A 21,816-nucleotide genomic window follows, 5' to 3' on the forward strand; every position below is an offset into this window, starting at 1 on the left:
GTGATGTCAGAATATGTAAACATTATACATTATACTGTATTCTTTTTTTTTAATTCTGTATCCTTTATGAAATCACTTAGTTCTTTTAAGTATCTTAAATATTAACATGTTACCTCATTGTCTTATGCAAAGTCTGTTGCTGGTCTTCTTTCCTACAAAGTGACCTGGTCTTTTTTCTTGGAGACCTAGATTTGTTTCATTACATTCCAAAAATTTTACTCTAATCTGGCTTATTGTGGGTCAATTTTTCCACATAAACCTTTTGAGCTTTATTTATTTTCCTTATTTGTAAAATGAAAATAATGATAATTTTTTTGCCTGCCCAGAGAATGGAGTGGAAGACCAGTGAGATAGTGTAAAGTGCTTTTAATATCTTGTGCTTTCTATTACCCTTTGAAGTCAAGTCCTTTGTTGTTAGGAACTTTAAAATTTCAAGTACTTCATTTTATGGACAATTAGACTTGAGTTGGTTTTATGTTTGTGAGAAATCTAAAGTGGATAGGCTGAAACCTTTTGTCTATACCCAGATGGTAAATAAGCTCCCCCCAACTCCATGAGAACTACTGAACTACAATCAGGTGTATTTAAAAGTGTCTCATCTAAAATCCCACCCACACTTTATTCTTCCCATAATCTTGTCTGTCATATATTTTTAGTTTTCCACACAAAACTGAGTATACGTGATCTCAGTGGATATGTGCATGGAAGGATAACACAGGAAAAAAAAAATACAGGACTCTCTTTTTTCAGATAATGAGGAAAGCTGAAAAACAAAAGCAATCTAGTCAACTAGTGTGTTTCCTTGCATTTCTTGTACATAAGACCCCATGTAAGAAGTTGCTGGAAAATACCAAAGAAACAAGAGATGTCATTTCTGCCCATGGGAGATAAAACTTACAATATATCAGAGATCATTTACAAAGCAGCATGTGATAAATCTAAACCAGGGTAGCACAAACCAAGGGCATGATGCATTTTACCTGAGGCTACCTTGGACTAGAATTTCCATGCCTGGGCCTTGTTTTGATAAAGCAACCCTTTACATAAGCAAGCTGGAAGTTACGGTGGGAAATTGGGTAATTGAATTAACTGAATCCATTTTAATGCTTTTCCCTGATTTGTAAGCACAGATAGGGGTTTGATTGACATACATATAAATAGTGTTAGTGTCTTTGTGTGAATCTGTGATTTCTAAAAATAAATTCATTTATATTTTGCAGTTAAGGCTGGAACCCATCAGAAATTCTGCTGCCATTTATGAATCAGGATGCTTGGGAAAACCAAGTCTAGAAATGTAATACTGTCTCTAAACCTGTGTACAACACATTCTTTATTAAATTCTATCTTTCTTTAAAACAGTTTATTTACTAACTTCATTGCGTAGCCACAATATACGAAATCCCAAGAAAGAAGTAGAACATAAAGAAACAAATAGAGTTTACAGTCAGAGTTTACAGTTGAGCTACAAGAAAAATTATAAAGAGCAGAAAACAGACTTGAATCAAACCTGTATCAGAGTACAAGCACAGTACCACAGGCGGACAGACAGGTTGTATCTCTCCATAAGGAAAGGAACTCGCTTCACCTTGGACTGTTTGCATTCTCCACCAGCCTCATCCAGATGGATAGCAGGAAACAAATATTTGTTCCTCATCATTCAATTTTTATTGCTTTGTAGAATTGAAGATACTATAATTTATGTACTCAAAATTTGGTTTGTCTTCATAAACACGTATTGAAACTGAAAGATGAGTATTTCCTTTGGCTCACTAAGGTGAAGTTTAGATAAGTTTAGGCTACCTCTGAAGTTTTCAATCTTTCATTCTCACTCTTATTTTTTTCCTCTTGTTTGCCTTAGGTTTATTTCCACCTTTCCCTTTAAACATTTGGTTTCAAGGCAAAATGAGGAAACTGTTTCAGAATGAAAGAGGTGGCTATAAATTCACCTCCTGTCGTAGCTGATTATGGTTTTCTGTCATCCAGAAGTCACCCCATATGTTTTCAGCACCATAGATGCTCTTTTGTTTTAAAAAAAAATAAAAAGGTACTATAAAAATCAGTTATGCCCCTTTTCTCCTTACAATAAGAGCAGTGGCCTTTAAAGTGGGCCACATGAATGTGTATATCCAAATCATTTGCTATTTTGTGTATCTTTCTATAAAGAATCACTGACTTTTTAGAGCAATAAGTTCTGAACCATACATCAGTGAAGATGCAGATCTCTTTTATATGAAAGCAAGAAAACAAATGAATTTGAAGTAATTAATACCAAGGTAACCATGTAAAATGGGAAAATGGTCTTAGAATATATTTTCACTTTTCTGGAATTTTTGTAGAGCAGGCAACAGTAGTCATTTTAACATACACATACCAGTTTTTGTTTGAAGATACATCTGTAACATTTATTTCTCACAGTAGAGGATGCCTCATGCTCCCATAGATAACACAAGATAGTGCTCCCGATTCTCTTTTAACAACTTTATTGTGTATCATGTATATTTTATGCTCCATAAAATTCACCCTTTATATAGTTGAATTTTAGGAAACTTACATAGTTGTGTAACTGTCACCACAATCCAGTTTTAGAACACTTCCATCACCAAAAACTTCCCAGTTGTCCTTTTGTGGTCAGTTCCCATTCCATGCCTTAGCCCCGGGGCAACTACTAATCTTGTTTTCTGTCTTTATAGTTTGGCCTTTTCTAAAAATTTCACATAAATGGAATTGTACACTGATTTTTTTGACTCTGGATTCCTTTCATTTATTATAATGTGTTGAGGTTCAGCAGTCTTGCATGTTATACGAAGATAGTATTCTATTGTATGGCTTATTTTGTTTATCCATTTGTTGGTTAACAGATGTTTGGATTTTGTTTTGTTTTGGTTTTTTTTCTCCCCCCTTCAGTTTTTGGCTATTAAGAGTACTGTGTCTCTGAACAGTGGTTCAACTATCTTTGTATGGACATATGTTTTCATTTCTCTTAAGTAGATACCTAGGACTGCAATGGCTTGGCCTTATGGTAGACGTATATTTAACTTTTTAGGAAATTGCTAAACTGATCCAAAGCAGCTGCATCGTTTTACATTCCAAACAGCAGTGTTTAAGGTTCTCTTTCTCCACCTCCTCATCTGCACTTGGTGTTGTCAGACTTCTTTGTTGGGCCTCTCTAAGGGGTGTTGACCACACTTTTTATACTTTATTTCTTGAGAGAATCTTAAAGTGTGCAGATACCCTAGTTATGCTTGTGTCCTCCATTTTACAGATGAATTTATACTCCATTTTATGCTTGGAAAAGGCAGTAGTGCAGTAAGTGGAAAATCTAAATGTCTCACCCAAGATCTCCAAATGAGTCACTCAGCCTCGAGTCCTTCGGCATCAGTTGGTGTCACAGCAATTTGCCTTTGTTCAGATTCTTGGTTGCAGTGACTCAGGGTCCTCTGTTTCCTCTTAGCATTGTTAGGTGTGGCTTTTTTTTGATATTTGTAAAGTGATCCATTCTTTTCCTCTCTGGAATTGTGTCTGATAAAATCAGTTATTTTCTGCTTGCTCGTTCTTTGAGAGGTGGCAGTTACTTGGGAGACTCAGGCCTGGTTTCTGAGGTGGCCTCGCTTCTTGTATCCTGTCAAAGGGGACAGATACTTGTTTCAACCAGAGTCTTGTTGGGAGTTAGGTGAGGACTTACCCAAGACAGCTGGCACTTACTAAATATTTAATATGTTTTATAGCCTCTCTTCAAAAAATGTTGTGAAAGCTTGATTACCGGCTGACATGAGGATTGTAACACTGCCATTTGTTCTTTCCCCCCTCCATGACAGACAGGAAAACACCTTTAAATGTATTTACAAACTTAAAAAATCACCCTTGATGTCTTCCTGAAACTATTCTTTGACCCACAGCAAAAATAGCAACAGGACTTTTACAAATTTGTGTTTTGTTTCTGATTTTGGTTTTTTCAAGAAGACCAATCATGTTTTTCCAAGTACTAAATATTTCCTTTGCATCTGTCTTTAGTTGGTCCACTCTGGTGGAATAAATTGTCATCATTCCTGTTTCTAATTGGAATCTCAAAGGGTTGTTCAGGTTGTTGAAAAGTTTTTTATTCTATCTCTGTTTTAGCTAGGCCTCCATTTTAGATCAATCTGTAATCATTTCTTATAGTCGGTATTCATTACTTTTGTCTTTTGTTCAAACGATTTTGATTTGAAGTTCCTTTGAAGGCTGGTGGGCTTGTACAAATACCCAACTAATGAAAGGCACTTAAGACAGAGCACATGTCTTCCATTGTCCATTTGCAGGGTGTATTTCTGGTCTGAGGAAGTTTCCAACTGTCTCTGATACCTTTACTAGTGAAATTTGCAAATTTATTTCATGACAAAACGCGAATTCTAGTACAGGTCATTGTTTATTATTATTTTATTAATAATTTATTATTATTAATTTATCATTGTAAATTATTATTTTTCTGAGATTATTCTTGGTCATATTGAGTTTCTGAATGTTAACCAGAACACAGAGTTTGGGATCTGTTTAAGTCTCATCTTGAGAAATCAGGGAGAACTAAAAAGATAAGGTAATTTCAGAAAATAAAATCACACCAGAAAGGAGCTGTGTAAAATAATTGGAAAATTAATAACTCATGCAACTGGAGGAATGTTTGACATGCTGGGCCACAAGCTTGGGTCTATGTTCTTTTGTGCGTCACAGACCCTATAGAGGGAGGCAGGGAAAGACTGAGAGACTCAAGATGCCTCTACATGGCCATCTTGTGGCTTCAAAACACATCCAGAGTTAGGGCCTCTTCCTGCTTAGGAGGACCAAACCATCTAGGCTTGATTAGATGTGGACCAGGTCAGAATTTGAGGACCTAGTTATTCCAAAGAGCTGGCAAAGAGTCCATAGTGAGATATCTGGGTGGCAGCAAGAGAGATGAAAAATTCCTTTATCCTAAGTTATTGAATTTTATAAGGCATAGATTATTGGGAGGTTTTGTGAGTCTTGAGAACCAAGTAAGTGGACGTGAAAATGTTTCCTTTTTTTAGTCAAACGTGTGACCAGATAACCAGGCATTTTATTTTAGACTACAGTAAAAGTACTCTCATAAATGCCCATTTTTCAGTGTGTTCAGATATTTCTTAATATATATGGGGGGTTTTTTGCTGTCATTCATTGCAACTTTCTATGTTTATATATATATTCATATACTGATGTATTGCACATGCAAAGTTAAGTTTTTCTGAGTTGGCTATTTATATCTAGGCCAAATCAAACCACCTCTACTCCCAAAATAGTATAGATAAAACCAGTACTGAACTTGAATTATGAAAGTTCCCCAGAACTTTCTGTACTGTTGGCAGAGCAAAGTGAATAGGAATATTGTGGTTTAGGAAAAAAGCTGCTTGCGTTTTCTCTGCCACACAGCTGAGTGACACAGAAGCATGGTGCCCCAGCTGGGCAGTGAGAAGAAAAGGTAGAGACTGAGATGTTTCAGATTTGTACGTGGTGCATTCTCCCACCCTTCTCCTCCCAGCAAAATGTAAGAGCAAAGGTGCCAGGTGATACTCCTATGTTGCTAATCCTGGCATACTGGGAATCTTATTAATGATTAAGTCAGTAACTTGGTCTACAATAACAGAACACCAGATTACCAGATTATCTAGGACAAATCTAATGGACGCTGAAATTCTTTTTTTTTTTTTTTTGGACGCTGAAATTCTTCTGGCAATGGATTACTGAGGTACCAGTGTGCATGTGTAGCTTGTGTGTGCTTGCGTGCAAACACACACGCATGCTTTCTCTTTTCCATCGACCTTTGGCCTCCCAGCAGGGGAGGTTTGGGTTGAGGCCTGCTTTGTGACCACTGTTGTGTTGGAGGGAAGCTGTAGGCACTGTGTGTCTGAGCCTGACTCATGCAGAGAGCAGCCCTCTGCATAATGCAAAGTCGTTGTCATCCTGAGCCATCCTAGGGAGAGGCGCAGTAGAAAAAGTGAAGGTGGAACAGATCTGACTCCAGAAAAGAAGGAAAAAGACAACTTTTTGTTCAGTTTTGCTAAACTTCATAGTTACTGTAACCTTGATGGAGTCCAAGAAAGTTGAAGAGAGGGAATCTGACATGTTATTGCAGGACATCTTGCTCTTAGGTTCAAATTCTTAAACAGGAAACAAAGAGAAGAAAAGAATATTAAGGAGTGTTGCAGGTTTTAAACATGCATTTGTAACTTCTTAGTTTTTAATTTTGTTTATCAAATCTGTTTTGTGGTTATGTACTGTTACAGAGGCCAGAGGGTCTGTATTATAGTTGTGTGTGATCATCAGGATTCTTAATACTTAAAAGGATCTTCCAGACATCTGGAAGGTGAGACACATAAGTGAAGTTTAAGTGTAGAGAAATAATTCTGTGGTATTCTTGGTAGGACTTCTCTATGAAAAACCAGCATATTTTGGAATTTTTTTTAGAAAGATAATATTTTAGTAAATCTTAATTTTGGGAATAATTAAATGTTAAAATAGTAGGTTTAACAACAGCTCAATAGAAAGAGTTCATTGTCAAGAGCATCGACTTCGCAAGTAGTTTTCCTTGCAAGAAAAATATTAATCTTCTATGAATAGACCTCCCCCATCCTCTGCCCCCCCCACCCCAATGTATGTGGTTTCTATTAACTTCTCCACAGAACTTTGGAGATGACCACAGCCCATGCCTGTGAGTCATCTGTGCTTATAGAATGAAATTGAAATCTTAAAGTCCATTTCTCCTCCTCTGTGTCCTTAATGACAGGGGATTCATAATTAACAAATGGATTGAAGTCCCCTCTCCACCCCTTACTACCTTTTTACCTTGGAAAATATAGCCTATGTCAGGTGAGTTTTCACATCTGTCAGATAATACCTTGTAGCCAAGAGCTGCCTCTGGGTCATTGCTCACCGATAGCAGTTACTAGTATTGTTGGTGATGGGCTTTTCGGGGTTGACAGTCATTTTTCCATCTGTGGCATATTAAAAGAGCAGGAGCCTGAGACTAAGGAATGTGGCTGCAGAATAAGAGTGGCCATAAAGGCATGTATTGGGAACATCAGTGCTGTGTCCATGGGACAACTGAAGGATTCCTAGTGTAATACCATGAAGGTAGCTGATTCTTTTTCTGGCAGGTACTGTCCATATCTAAAGGGACAGTTGTCTTGAAGGCTGGTCCAGGAAGCTACTTCTGGGGCCACTCTGCCACATACTGTCTCTGGTTATGCTAGAAGAGGCTTCTGCAAATTGAAGTCATCAGAACCATTTTACTGGTTTTGGTTCAAGTCTTAATTAAAAGTATCTAATTTGGGGCCTCCCCTCCCTGGTGGTGCAGGCAGTTGAGTGCCGCGCTGTGAAGCTGCCCTCAGCCTCTGCAGCGCCGGTTCAATCCCAGCTGGCCAGCAAGGGTCTCACATGGCGCAGCAGACCTCTCCTGTCGCACCCACTGCTCCCCTTAGCAGTGTATTTCATCAGTCTGCCTGTTCTGTTTCACGCTCTGTCTCTGGTGAATCCTGTTACCCTTCTGCACATCTGGCCTGTACCCCAGCTCTTGTATAAATAAATAAATCAATCTTTAAAAAAAAAAAGTATCTAATTTGCAAAGGGCCTATCATCCAGAAATACATTGCTTGCTGGTGTCCTGAGCATACAGAATTCTAGGAATCTTCCAAAGACAAATATTAAGGTTTTTACCCCTTAGCGATGCTAGAGGTCTGAGTTTACTGTAACTGTTACTTTAATGTAGACTTGACTTGAAATAGCAAGTTTACCTAGGCATGCACTCACTAATAGAAACCAACTTAGACACTGAAGAAATGGCCTGCCATTTGTCTCGACTATAAGTAATGTGTTATACATGATTTAAAAAGGATTTTCAGAATGTCCTTGCTTATGTAAATCAAGGATCAATATTTTTTAGTAAGAAGTTTTTATAGATAAGCTGTAACATTATTTGATAATCAGACATCATTTTCAAGTAGTTAAAAGGGTCATTGGACAAAACCCAGTGGGCTCACTTTAGCTTCCTAATTGCTAAGGATTGAAACTCTACATGCCCTCTAAATTATGAGCATGCTTGAATTTTTTATGGGGAAAGAAATTATTTTTTTATGTAGGATAATTTTCATGTCAAATGTTACATTAGCCAGCTAGCTCTCTCTGGTTTATGCAGGTTGCCATTTTTACTCACCTGATCCCTACTTTTCCCCTGTGAAATTTATTTTAAATAGAGATTAAGGAATGCAAAAGTAGTTGGGAATGAAAGGGATGACTCATGAGAAAACATGGCTGGTCATTTTCATTAGTTCTTGACATTCTTGGAATATTCTTACCTCTGTTGACAGTGAGGAGTAGTTCAGCTGTAGGTTCATTTACAGCTAGGGGTGTTATGGACCCCAGAAAGCAGCTGGAACATTCTCCCCATTTTCTGCATGAGGGATGAGAGCCACTAGAAGGATTCCATAGGTCAGGGGATGCCATGCAACCAACTTCAGCTGTTTCCAATGTATGACCGCTGCTGTGAATACTCACTGCCCGTGGGACTGTTTTCTGTACATTTCTCCAGGCCAAGTTTGTGGCCGCTACACTAGTGGGGCTTGGCTAGTTTGTTTGCCATTATGTCTCTGAACAGAAGAATAGTGTTGGCAGTTTTAATGTTTTCTTCTCAAAGTAGAGAAAATACTCAAGGGTTGGGGGAGAGAATGGGATAAATATAGCATTTCCGTTTTCCCGTCCCTTGTTCTCTTTTTTTTTTTTTTTCACTACAGCATTTCATTTCTTATAAGATGGATTTTTGTCCTGTGAATTTCAACTAGAAATATTTCCATACCATTTCTATTGGCTTGGTATACTTATCACTTATATACTTACTATTATATTCCTGTTGAGAAACTTCAGTGTTCAGAGATTTGTAAGATGGTCCTACAGTACTTGTCTTTTGCGCCTGGCATATACACTGCAGTTTCTGACTGGGACCTCCTGCGAATCCACGTCAGAGGCTATCTTCATGTCCCTGCTGTGGGTGTCAGAAAACTTCAGAGACTCAGATTAGCTTTTCCGTGCTCTTACTTCTTCGTGACCATTTTCCAAGAGTGCTGTTCCATACATGCTCGTCTCATTCCCTTTCTACCTTCCATCATTAAGTACTGTTTGCCCACAATTGTCATGGCCCTAAGAACCCAATTCTTGTCCATGGTAAAAGTGCTGGATGCTGCCTAGGCCCTTTTCTGCCAAGAAAGAGTCTGTTTTGAGTCTGCAAAGCAGAGCTGCCACACTGGCTTAAGGCCCTGCCCAACTGAGTAAAGCAGCAAGTTTGTTTGGTAGGTGCTTGGCAGAACTCTTTAGGAGATGGGAGGGGAAGGCAAGATAGGTTGTCTTAGGTCATCCTACATGGTGTACCTGATTATCAGATAAAGGTTTTCACTGCATGTAATTATTAAGTTGGTATTGATTTTAACAAGTAAGGCCTCCCAGGGGGCACAGCGGTTGAGCGCTGGGCTGCGAAGCTGATTTTAACAAGTAAAACCTTACTTTGAGACTTGTGAGGTATGTGACTGGTGTTAAATTTTAGCACTTGAACTAAATGTGAGAGTGTATCTAGTTCTCAGTTTTCTAATTGTTTGGTGTCCATTTTATGGTGAGCTCCGTGTCTGACCTGGGTCTGCGCACTACCAAGATCTAATATTCTTGGGCATAGTGGACCCTGCCATTCCCAGCCTCTAGCACTGTCCCTGCCAGCAGTGAACAGTAATAAGTAAGCTACTCCTGGTTACCGCCTAATGGGGCCCTGACCTGGTTTGAACTCTGTAATGAGGAAAGAACAGATTTATTTGCTCTCCCGCCCCCGTGTGCCTCTTTACCCCCATGCTCCTTTATTATCTTTAAGAGGAAATTGAATAGCAAAATTCTGCATTCTCATAATGTTAATGGCCTGATGTCATCTTTTCCATTCTGAAGTCAGGAAAGTAAGAGACAAACAAAACATAGATTTAACACTTTGTAGTTGTTCAGGGCTTCAACCCTTTAGCTGTGTGTGTGCATGTGTGTGTGTGTGTGTGTGTGTGTGTGTGTGTGTAACAGCTTGAGGATGTAATGTACACATCACAAAATTCAGTGTACAATTTACTGATTTTTAGTAAATTCACCAAGTTGTGCTGTCATCACCAATATCCAGTTTTAGAACTTTTCCATCATCCCAGAAAGATCCTTTGTACCCATTAGCAGTCACTCTTAATTCCACCCCTTCCTGACCCTTGGGGACCAGTACTCTACTTTCTGTTTCTATAGATTTGCCTTTTCTGGACATTTCATATCAGTAGAATTATATAGCACATGATCTTATGCATTTGTCTTTCACTTAGCACAGTGTTTTTGAGTTTGTCCATGTTGTAGCATTAATCAGTAGTTTACTCCTTTTTATTCCTAAATAGTATCTCCCATTATATGGATATGCCACATTTTGTCTGTCACCAATTGATGGAACATTTATTTGCATGGTTTCTGGCTTAGGCACATCATGAATAATGCTGCTGTAAAAGAGTCACACATGTTTTTTTCGTGGACATGCAATTATAGTTCTCTTGGGTAGATACTTAGGAGTCATTTGGTAAATTTATGATTAACTTTTAAGAAAACTGCCTAACCCATGTTACATTCCCACCAGTGATGTATAGGGGATCTACTCCATAAGGTTATGGAGAATGGCCTTACTACAGGATTTATTTAAGGAACAACTTTAACCTTTACACTCACTTGATATTCTTATGCATAAAAGAAAACTAGAAACTATTTTAAGTTTTTCTTCAATTTCTAAAGCATTGTTAACATGTAATCACTAAAATTGTACTCCTTGGTTATTCTCCCTTCCAATCTCTAGGTTCTGGCACTAGTCATACAATAATTTGAGAGTGTTCCATTTAATTATGTTTTTTCTTGTGGACTTGATATGCAATATGGAGGGTATGTGTGTGTGGATGAGAGAGAGCAAGCGTAAGAGAGAATTATTTAATCAGTAAGCTAGTTTCCTTTGAGAAGGGATTTGGTGTGTGTGCTTTCAATTCGTTGTTTTTTAATTTGTTATTCAATCCCCAGGTTGTAAGCTTACATTCTCATTCTATACATGTCTATAGAACTATGTTTTATGGTGGTTTAAATAATGAAGTTGTAAAGTTTCTTCCTGATAGAATTAGATAACTTTTAAGGATTCTTTATTAAAAATGCATCTAGGGATATTTATGTGAATGTTTAGCTGTTTGCAGAGGCCTGTCCCGTTGTATAGGATAAATTTATCACGTCATTTGACATCGCAGGGATTACTGTACATTTTCAAGATTAAATGACTAAAGTTAGTAATTGTATTTTGTTCTGAGATTTGCAAAGTTGTTTTATTTTGGCAATGAGTTTATCAGATACATTTATTTTTCTAAATAAGTCATGTAATTGGTCATGACCAGAGCATTCTGGTAGTTAACCCTTTTGTCACGAGGGAGGTTCATGATTGCTTTTTTGGGTCTGAGCTTCAGGACACTTGTTACAGGCCCATTTGTCTTTTGAATCTATGCTTGCCCACAACTGGTTTTAGTAATGACCAGGCAAGGGTAATGTTCTTCAGGGGAGTACATGACTTCCACAAGCAAAGGATGAGAGGCCCAAGTGCCAGTGGAAAAGGTCCATGGGAGGGAAATAGCAGCAGAGATGATTTTCTTATGAATGTGCAAGTGATTCTGGCTTCCAAAGGCACTTTTTCAGTTGTGCAGAATCACCTTCTTGGAGCTGGTGTGGGTGGCACAGTGGTTGATGTGCCACTGGCCTTTGGGGCCGTTGAGTCCAGAAACACTATGCCTGCAATGCACAGCAGTTTCCAGCTTGGTGAAAATTACACTCCTCCCACATGGTCTTTGGGGCCTGCCAAAGAGGGCTCCAAGGGGAGGATTTGTGTCCACTGTTTGCACTTAGAACATAATTCCTTCATATGTACTTTTTTAATTTTTACTGAATTTTCTAGGAATGCAACTTCCAGGTAAATTTGGGAAGATTATGTTTTGTTGAATTTTCCCAAGAGGAGTTTGCCATTTCAGAAAAATCTTGTCATCAATGAGAATGCTTTTGTGTTTGAGTACCTGCGGAGACCTGCTTCTTTAGATTGTGTTAATAACTTTCTGTGAGAATTTTACAGGTATCTCCTTGCCCATTATGTCTGATGGAGAGTTTAGTGTTCAGTTTGTCAACATTAAAATCCATATTAATGTGTTCTGACCCCCTTTTCTCTTAATTCTCTTTTGTTAAACACCTCCTCCCATTATACGTGCAATATATGTTAAGGTATCTAAGAATTTCATTTCAAGATAATTTTCAAAGTGAGACCTTGCTTCTGGTGTCATGAGAGCCGTTGGCTTCAGGTTATAGCAGACTTTGGTCAACATATTAAATTCATGTGTCTGTGGAGGGAAGTGGCAGAGATTATGGGAAGCAGCACCATCACTCAGAGGATGCAGGCAGAGCAGAGCTTCCAGGTAATTGGGGGGAGGGGAGTGTGTGCTGCATGTCATCAAGCTGTCCTCATTTTCTGTAAATTGATTCTCTAATGGGTTCTATTCCCTAGGACTCAGCCTTCTGTGCCAGATGCCTTCACCAAGGCAGAATCCTTCCTGTCACTGTGCACTCTCTCATTGGGAAGATGGGGTGTCTACAAGCCGGCTACATATTTCTCAGAAGGGGTATGATTGGTAGGTGTAGGGCAAAGATGGGAATGAAGACTCAGCTGTTGGCCCTCATGACAACGTCACTGAATTCCTCTGGGCACTGCATAGATGCTGACATGAAATCATTTTACCAGTCTCAGTTTTCCTGACCTTTGCCCTTTTGTCTGTGTGTGTTCCTTACAAGGAGCCGTGCCTGTTACACAACCACAGTCGCCCCTTCTGAAGTCTTGTTTTCTCAGCAGGGTAAAGTTACTGGAAGCCCTCACATGCATGCTCCCTTTCTTCCTTCATGCTGCGTTGCACGCGCCTGGGCTCCTGGTGCCCTCTTGTGTTCTGGGATACCTGCCACCCATTCACCATTCAGTACTCCAGGCCACTTGGTGCCATGCCAGTCACTCCTTGAGTTTTAGAGACATGGTGTTGTATCGGTTCCTATTGATTTTAGTACTGATTAAATTTGTAATTTTCCAATAATAATTGTTCTCCTTCTACTTGTTATTGATAGTTTGGACTTCTCAATGTCTATAAGCACCTTCCCCGGTGTTTACAGGCACTTACCAGGGAGACTGTGAGGAAACAAAAGTTAATTGAACCATATTATGGATGCTCATGATGAGAGAGGTTTATTCAGGGACAATAGTTAAGAATTCATTTTAATGTGGTTTAATTTATAATAACCGGGTCCATAATTTAAAGACTTGAGTTTCCAGTAAGCCTTACATATGCCCTTGAGAGTCCTTGGTAAAACGGAGCCACGCTTCAGGGTGGCATCAGCTGTGGTATACCCAGGAGGGCTGAGCAGGTAAATTCTCAGGGATTTCTACTTTATGTTCCTCAAGTTGTTGAACTCTCAATTGAGTGTTGCATTGACTATTAAATACCATGGTATGTCCGCAGTTATTGCACAGAGTAACTGATTTTATTTTCTGGTGTGTCACGTTTCTTACTATGATTCCAGTTCAGTAGAGTTAGCCCCTCTTTTAGTTTCTAACAAACTAACTTGGACCAAGAAAGCAACATTTTTTTGGTTATACAAATGATGCAGTTTTTCAACCACAGAAGTTTTAGAAAATACAGACAAATAAAAAGAAAATTGAAAACTACCAGTAACATTGTCATCCAGAGAATTATTTACTCAATATTTTGGTGTTTGTCCTTTTAGTCTTTGAGAGAAAATAATTCCTGAAAGAGAAGGGTTGGAGTGTGTTTTATATTTGTGACTTCTACTTGTGACTTCAAAGGTGTTTCAGGCTGTTTTTTATGTTTTTTAATTAATTGAATTCAGTGATCTTAAAATGCTGGGTTTGGTTTTTATTTTTTATTTTGAAAGATCTGTACCTTTCATTAAAAATAACTTGATTGACAGCAAACACTGGAATTCAACACTTAACTGCAGCTGTAGTCCTGACTTTCCCCAGGATTTGTATAGCATAACCACATCCATTTGTAAACAATCCCTTGTGTGCTAGAGTAGATTTTTATAAATAGAGATTGTGATTCGATCTCATGATCTCATGAATAGATGGTAGGATTGGGCAACGAGGGCCTGTGGATTATCCTTTTACCTTTGACTTTCTGTATGTGACCATGATAAAAAAAAGTGGCCTCCACATTGCTGTGTTTCCTCTACTTCTCTTAACGTAATCAAACTGACATCCATTTCAAGATCTGAAGGTACGCTCCCCGCTCAGCCTTCATCTTGTATACTGAGCTTGTAGTCACAATATGGAAATTATGGAAGATGAGCCTCTGTTCAGCAATTAACTGGGGGGCCATTTCTGTTCTACTTTAAGAGTTATGTTGAACTTGATATCCCAACTTATTTCTAAGGAATATACAGTTACACAGCTGTCTTCTGTTTTCTGGCTTTTATTAAAATGCAAATAGTCTTAACTTCAAAGTAGCATAATCAAATCCTGAAAGGAGGTTATAGCTGATGGTTTTGCTTCTTTCTTCTTCAGTGTTTTTGTTTTATTGTCTGGCCTGACTCACTTCTTTGACCATCTCACTCTCACATCGGTGTGAAAACCCCTCCTGGCTAGTTCGGGTCACAGGTTAGTGGGAAGTCTGGCATAAGCAGGGCTTCCTTCATCCCTGGGAATATACCCCCCACCCAAAGGGCCCCGTAGTGTTATCACACACTACTGTGTGTGTCAGGTATAAATTTATATGATTGAAAGTGTTGATTATTTTTGCAATAGATTTCTGTGCATTTACTTACATCAAGTAGCCTCTGTGCCTTTGGGCTTTTGCTATTAATTGAAAAAGAATGTCATACAACTTAAAGTAGACTCTCTTCTCTCAAATACAATAGCAGAAGGTGTTCTGGTTGAATGTGCTACATGTTTCTCAGAAGACCAGAATATGGTGCTCTTTCAGTTTTTATTTTAATGTGAGAAGGAATTAAGTCCCTCAGAGCAGTTTTTCATAGAAAGTTATATATATCTGATGGAAACCTCACTGTCTGTCTGTGTCGATGTTCTGACAGTGGGTGTCTGGGTGCATGGCATGGGCTCAGAGCTGCATGCTCGTGAACCCAAAAGGGGCAGTTGTGGCTTTCTTTCCCATGAGAAACCCAAGAATTGCTAAAACTCATCTGTGCACCTTAGATCCTCTTCCAACTTGACTCTCAGGAGCTAGGAAAATTAAAATGTAAAGCTGCTTCACGAGATGCTGGATCATGTCATGTTCGGTTCTCTTTTGGACATGTATCTCAAGTGAACCCTGTTGCTCGCCAGCTCTCATTTGGGCCTTGCTGTCTGCAGGATTATCCTGACTGTGGATGGTGCACCGCAGCCGAGGGCTTTGATGCTCCTTGGCCTCTACCCCTTCCTTTGATTACATGTGTTTCTGCTAAACATGCTTTTTCCCAGTGTTTTTTGGGAGGTCCAGGGCGGGGAGGGAGAAGGGGACATGAGTAAATTGCCCAGTCCCTTGTAGCTTTTTGTACTCTGTGGTTTCTCTCATCCTATGATGTTAACCATAACATGGAAAGACACCCAGTGAGAAGGTACACATCCCAGGTTATCAAACTGATGTGTGATGGCCCAGAAGCTTCCCAGCATGACCCAGAGAGGACTTGGAAACAATTTTTGTCCTGTGTATCTGAGAAAACCCTACTGGCCCTGATCAGTCAAGGTCAACTTCTTCTGGGAATGTGTTCTTCTTTTTCAGGGCATTCTCAGGGATTGACAGGTCCCACTCTTGGTATTCCTGGAGTGCTGGGGCCAGGCAGGCATTTGCAGAGGTAGAGGTAAGGGAACCTTTCTGGGCCAGACCATCCCTCAGAGGTCCAACCCTTTAGGACCAGAGAGACTCTTCTTTTAAACGTGCTGCTCAGTATGTTCTGTTAGTACGTTCTGCCATTTTAAGGTGCTTCTAGTGTCACAGAAGCTACAGGGGGAAATCTTGAGATGTTTTCCTCTGTCCTTTGGGGGAGCTAATGATGGCAATGTTCCCCCTCATCTGGGGTATCTTGTGGGACTTGCCAGAGCACACTTATTCTGAAGTTGATTTCCTTTTGGTCCATTACATTAGCTCCAGAGGTTACTTATAATTAGTGAATAGTAAGCAATATTTGGGAATCAATGCATATTCACTCAAACAAATTGGTAAATACATGCTGAATAACGTCACAGCAGGGTAATTTGTAGTTGTCCCCGCTATTGTGCATTTATTCTGTGATGAAACAGTTTTATTATTGATTTTACAGGATCTGCTGCCCTGAAAGATTCCCAGAGATTTTTACTGACAGAAAGAGGGTGTGTGTGTGTGTGTGTGTGTGTGTGTGTGTGTGTGAGAGAGAGAGAGAGAGAGAGAGAGAGAGAGAGATAGAGAGATGGGGATAAGGATTTTCCTAATGTCATTGTGCTACATGCTGGAATAGTAGAGGTCATTCTGAAATGGCTGTTTTTAGGATACCCATGTAACTTCCAAAGAAATTTCAGTTGGAAACGGTGTCAGAGGCACACCTGATAGGGTTTGAGGGAAGGTGCCTGCAATGGCAGCCAGCACAAATAGCTAAGAATATCTCCTGCCATGCCTTGTGCTTTGATCTCTGAGGCAGTCCTTTACCACTGGATCCTAGAAGCCAGAGGTTGGCACAATTGAGGTACCAGTCCAGCGTGTCCTCATTTCACCTCTTCTTTTAATTTCTTGTTCTTTTTTCTGGTGCTAATCTCCTCCACCTGTTGATTCAGGTACTTCTGCCCACAAGTGCTTAGCAGGTCTCTCTCCCCTCAACTCTCACTATCCCTCAACACACCACATGTTTCCCCCATCCCTCATGCAAAACCTACTTGGCCAATGTACTTTTCCTCCTCCTCCATCATGCCTCTTTGCCTTACCTTTCTGCCAGAGGAGGTGTGATAAACCAGTAGTACTGATGGGCATATGTTTGTGGTCCTTGCCATTGGTCAGGGAGTCTTCATGTTAAGAGAGATTTTCCGGCCGGCGGGCCAGGCTGCGGAGGGAGCTGAGCACGGGGTTGTGGCTTCTGGCTTCAGTCTGGTCATGTTTCTCCAGTATTACCTCAAGAAGCAGGGAGAGCGGGTCTATACGTTGAAGAAACTTGACCCCATGGGACAACAGACCTGCTCAGCCCATCCTGCTTGGTTCTCCCCAGATGATAAATACTCTCGACACCGAATCACCATCAAGAAACACTTCAAGGTCCTCATGACCCAGCAACCGCGCCCTGTCCTCTGAGGGTCCCTTAAATATCATGTCACTTATGCCACCTGTTACCCCTCAGAGACCTTCTATAACCAGTAAGAGCCTGAAGCTTTCCACCCTTACTCTCTGTAATCCTGTTTCATCATCGCCTTTGATCATACTTGTGAGGCAATCATGGTAGCATCCCCTGTGAAGGGAACAAGTTCGAATCTCTGTTTCATATTTTTGATCACTGCCAGGTTATTAAAATGATTTGAAAGAAAAAAAAAAGATTTTCCGAAGACACAGTAATATAACTCAGCTTTTTAAAATTGAAATATTCGCTTAATTGTATGACACTATAATTAATAATAAATTTAACCTAACATAGTTTTCACTAAAAGGATCACATAGGAAATTTTTTACATTTAAAAGTAAAAACTTTACATTAAAATTTGGCAAGATTCAACAAATCTCAGTATTTTTTTCTGTTTATTTTGTGACATTTCAGGAATAGGAGTAGAGTATGAAATAATGATTCTACATGCAGAAATAGTGAAAATGATATCATACATCCAGAAGTTAAATGTCCAGAATTCCATGTGTGAGCAATTAAATTTGGTATATTATAAATAGAAATTTATAATATCACAGTATACTCTTAGCTTAACCAAATAGAGATTTTGAAATTTTGTATGTTCTCTATCCCTGTTTTGCTGTCAGCTGTTAGTGCAGTGAAACCATTGAAAATGAGAGAACTGCTTCTAAATGACATATTAAGGACTTTCCACTGCTCTGTCTTCTATTAGAAATTTCGTTCCAAGCCCTAACATTGCTTTGTTCTCATATTTGAAAGCAAGGGAATTTTCACTTATATCTGCAACATGATCATATTCTTCTTCCTCAAAGCCAAGATATAAGTAGTGATTACTTCAACTTAATTCTTACTGTATGTTTGGATAATACCTGGATAGGTGTCTTCATAAGAGGGGAAAGTAAATCCAGACACTCACTAAAACTTCCTTCTTCTACTCTCTTCCTCATCATTTTCTCCTACTCTGCAACATAATTTGATTTGATAGAAGGGCATCAGGATATTAAAGACAAAACTGGTAAATGCAGATTGAGTTCTCTGACACAGATCATACAGATAAGGGGATTTCAGACCATGCTTCTTATAATTGGAGAATTATAAGTGGGACAGAAGTGGCAGGAGGAGGTGAGGTTGAAGCAGTCTGAAAATAAAGATGAGCTAGTCTTGAAATTCTATTTGTGTATTATAATCTTCCACATAGGCCTGTGAGGCCTCATTTGGCTGCTCTGTTTCTACGTGGGCTAAAGGCACTTGTTTGGAAAGTGTAAATATCCTCCTTTTTTTAATGGGGGAAGGTTGGAACAATTATGCTTTCAATTCTTATTAACTGACAGTCTTTGATTTGCCCTGAGCCACACTAAGATGAAGCAGATATTGCTTTGATGATGTCACATAGACCTCTAGAAAGGAGTTTGATGAGCAGGCCTGGTTGTGATTCTCTAGTGACGGAATTGGATGGATTGTTATGAACCTGGAAGAGAAGTAGGAAGACATCCCATACACATAGCATTTCATTAACCCTTTGCACTCCGAACCATTCTGGACATTGGCTACCAGGTACTCAACGCTACTTTGCGGCGGAAACATGCATTTACAGACCCTCGTATTATTTAGTATAATTTTGGAACCAAGTAACGTATTATAATGATATTGGACTTACATGAATTGGGTGACATCGAGGAATGTATATTTGCAAAAAAAAACCAATATTTTATTGTTTATAATTTTGTACAGTATGATAAGTTTTGTAACACTCCCCAAGATGCATTGCAGGCTGATTAGTGCATGTTTGACATGTCTGTATAGAGGTCTATCTGGAGCTCATCTTCACTTGTGTCATGAGACTCATTCGTGGTTGGACACTTTGCCATTGTTCTAATAAAAAATATGAATAAATGCATGGGTTGAAAATTTCTAATTGTTATTACTAACTGACAAGATGGTATTTTCCAAAATAGCTTTCACCAAACAATTTATTCACTAAGAAAAGAATCACTTTTCCGGTTTTCTCCTCGTTAGATCTATGTGCACTGCTCGAAGCTTCAAACCAAAATGAGCTCAGCTTTGAAAATCTTTTCCTCTAGATGTAGACTTGTTTATTTGTAATTATATATCTCACTATACAGTGTGCGCTATGTTCGAAAACCGACCTTTCTTCTACAAACTCCCCTTATCGCTCTTTTCTAGTGGCGTCGCGAAGTGCTCGGACCGTCGTGAGCACGCATCTCACGTTCTCGTCCAACACAAAACCCGCTGACATTTCTTGTATATATTTTAGTAATTTTACGATATTTTGATTTAATTTCTTGTGCCATTTCAAGATAAAACTTCAGAGAAACATGCATGTCTCAAAAAGTTGTGTTGAAATAACTCAATTCCCCGTAATCACTAATAAATTGCAATGTCCCCTGAGAGGGGACATCCGAGTGATATGCTAGAATTCCGATGTCCCCTGAGAGGGGACAGCGAAGTGCAAAGGGTTAAATAGTTTGGAAGAGGGCCTCCCCTGGTGGCACAGTGGTTGAGTGCTGGGCTGCTACCGCTGCCCTCAGCCTCTGCAGTGCTGGTTTCATCCCCGGAGGCTACCAGCGAGGGTCCCACATGGTGTGACAGACTTCTCCTGCCGCACCTGCTGCTCCCCTCAGCAGTGTATTTCTTTGTCAGTCTGCCTGTTCTGTTCCCCGCTCTGGCTCTGGTGAATTCTCTTCACCCTCCGGCGCTTCTGACTGTACCCAGTGCTTGTATAAATGAATGAATGAATGAATGAATGAATGAATGAATGAATGAATGAATGAATCTTTTAAAAAAAAGTTTAAAAAAAATTTGGAAGAGAAACGTTTTTAACACTAATCACATAACAGTTTTCTCCTGAAATGGTACATCAGTTGTTGGCCAATTTGAAGAATCTGCCCTATTAATCCCTCTTGGAGGAGTAATCAGTAACTAGAGCTAGCAGTGTGACTGCAAGTGAGGACTAGCTGGAACATCCTTATGCTCTGAGCCATAGTAAATCTTAAATCTCTAAGGAGTTTCCTTTGTACTGGTGACCGTTTCTTAAATGACTCCCCCTTTGACATCAGATTGATTTAGAAAAAATTTTAAATTGCAGCATGGCATAGCCTGGTTTTCACTCAGAACAAATACTGCTTTCATTTTGCCAGACTCCCCTTAGATGGACATTTGGGATTGCATCCCTCAAGGAGAGATCCCTGTGACATTGGTCACACAGAGGTTTTTTTTAATATAAGTGTTTATAGAAATACTTGTGTTTTAAATCTTCCCAGATTTCTACTACCTAGTGATTAAAATATCTTTAAAAATTTATGTGTTTAAGGGTTCCTTTATGGGGATGTACATATGATCCTGTGCGGGCACATTTTCTCTAAACTTAGGCTTCAGGGCAATTGGAATATTCCAGTGACCTTGCTTGCTTTTTCAAGATCTTACTACTGATTTCTGAGAAAGACATGTTAAAAAATATTTAGCTGTTTGAAAGTGTGAAGATAAAATCTTGTGATGGAATTTACCTGGTAGGTCCTGCTTGCTTTTAACATCTCTGTGGAAAAGAGATGTTAAAAGCAAATTTTATTTAAAATTCTAAATTTTAAATAAACATCTAAGAGTTGCAACCCTTAAAATACAAGGATCATAGTGGAGGGGAGCTCTCTTTTCCCTTTAAAGGTTTTTAATCTTTTTTTAAAAAAAGCTTTCCTATTTTTCCTTACTCTCTGATTATCTTAAATAAATATTGGCCATAAAATAAGTATTTACTTGCTCTTAAAGTGTGGCATTGCATTCCTCTTAGTAGATGTGAGAATGGTAGGGATTTTTTCTTAACTTGGGGAGAACACTACAGTTTGTTCCAGTATAATCAGAGAAAGCATAACCAAGAGATGTAACAAAGATGTCTCTGTGAGCTCCATGTCTGACTTTGAGATAATGACTTGAAGTCACTGAGGGGGTCTTTTTAGAGCCTTGAGCTTGTTTCTCCAGCCTGGCCACAGTTGATACCCAGAGTGTCTTCTCTTGCTGATTTGACTATTCTTGGATGACATGGTCACTGTGATTTAGCAGTTCTGTATTCTGAAGATGGCATTGGCAGAAAGTGGTAAATATATCACACATTTTACCAAAGTAGATCTGCTTCTCTTTAAGCTTGAGTTGTGTTCAGTCTAAGAGTAGTCATGAGAACTGTAGAGAGTGGGGTCAGACAGACAAACTTTAAAAACCACCCCTTGAAAACAGATATTCAGCTTTTAGAGGGGGATATGGGCATAAAAATAGGGAACTGGGAGTTGGGGAGAAAACACAGTGGACCATGGTGAAGGACAATGGGTGCTTCGGTGACACCTGATAGGGGGA

The 21,816-nt window shown here is 39.3% G+C and overlaps 1 protein-coding gene across 5 annotated transcripts in view; it reads left to right on the forward strand.

Moving 5' to 3' along the window:
• Positions 1-21,816, forward strand: part of AOPEP (aminopeptidase O (putative)) — a 405,018-nt gene that overhangs the window by 332,498 nt on the left and 50,704 nt on the right. Inside the window, exon 14 of one of the 5 annotated variants that reach the window (XM_054689500.1) lies at positions 1,221-4,389. The exons of the other annotated variants lie outside the window; for them this stretch is intronic. Coding sequence (XP_054545475.1) covers positions 1,221-1,298 — 78 coding nt within the window. The 3' untranslated portion in view covers positions 1,299-4,389. Of the gene's footprint in view, positions 1-1,220; positions 4,390-21,816 lie in introns of those variants that run through there. 5 annotated transcript variants of the gene reach the window in all.

This window comes from Talpa occidentalis, unplaced genomic scaffold, assembly GCF_014898055.3.
Source record: "Talpa occidentalis isolate TD23 unplaced genomic scaffold, MPIMG_talOcc4v2.1 talOcc4.7, whole genome shotgun sequence".
Lineage (NCBI taxonomy): Eukaryota > Metazoa > Chordata > Mammalia > Eulipotyphla > Talpidae > Talpa > Talpa occidentalis.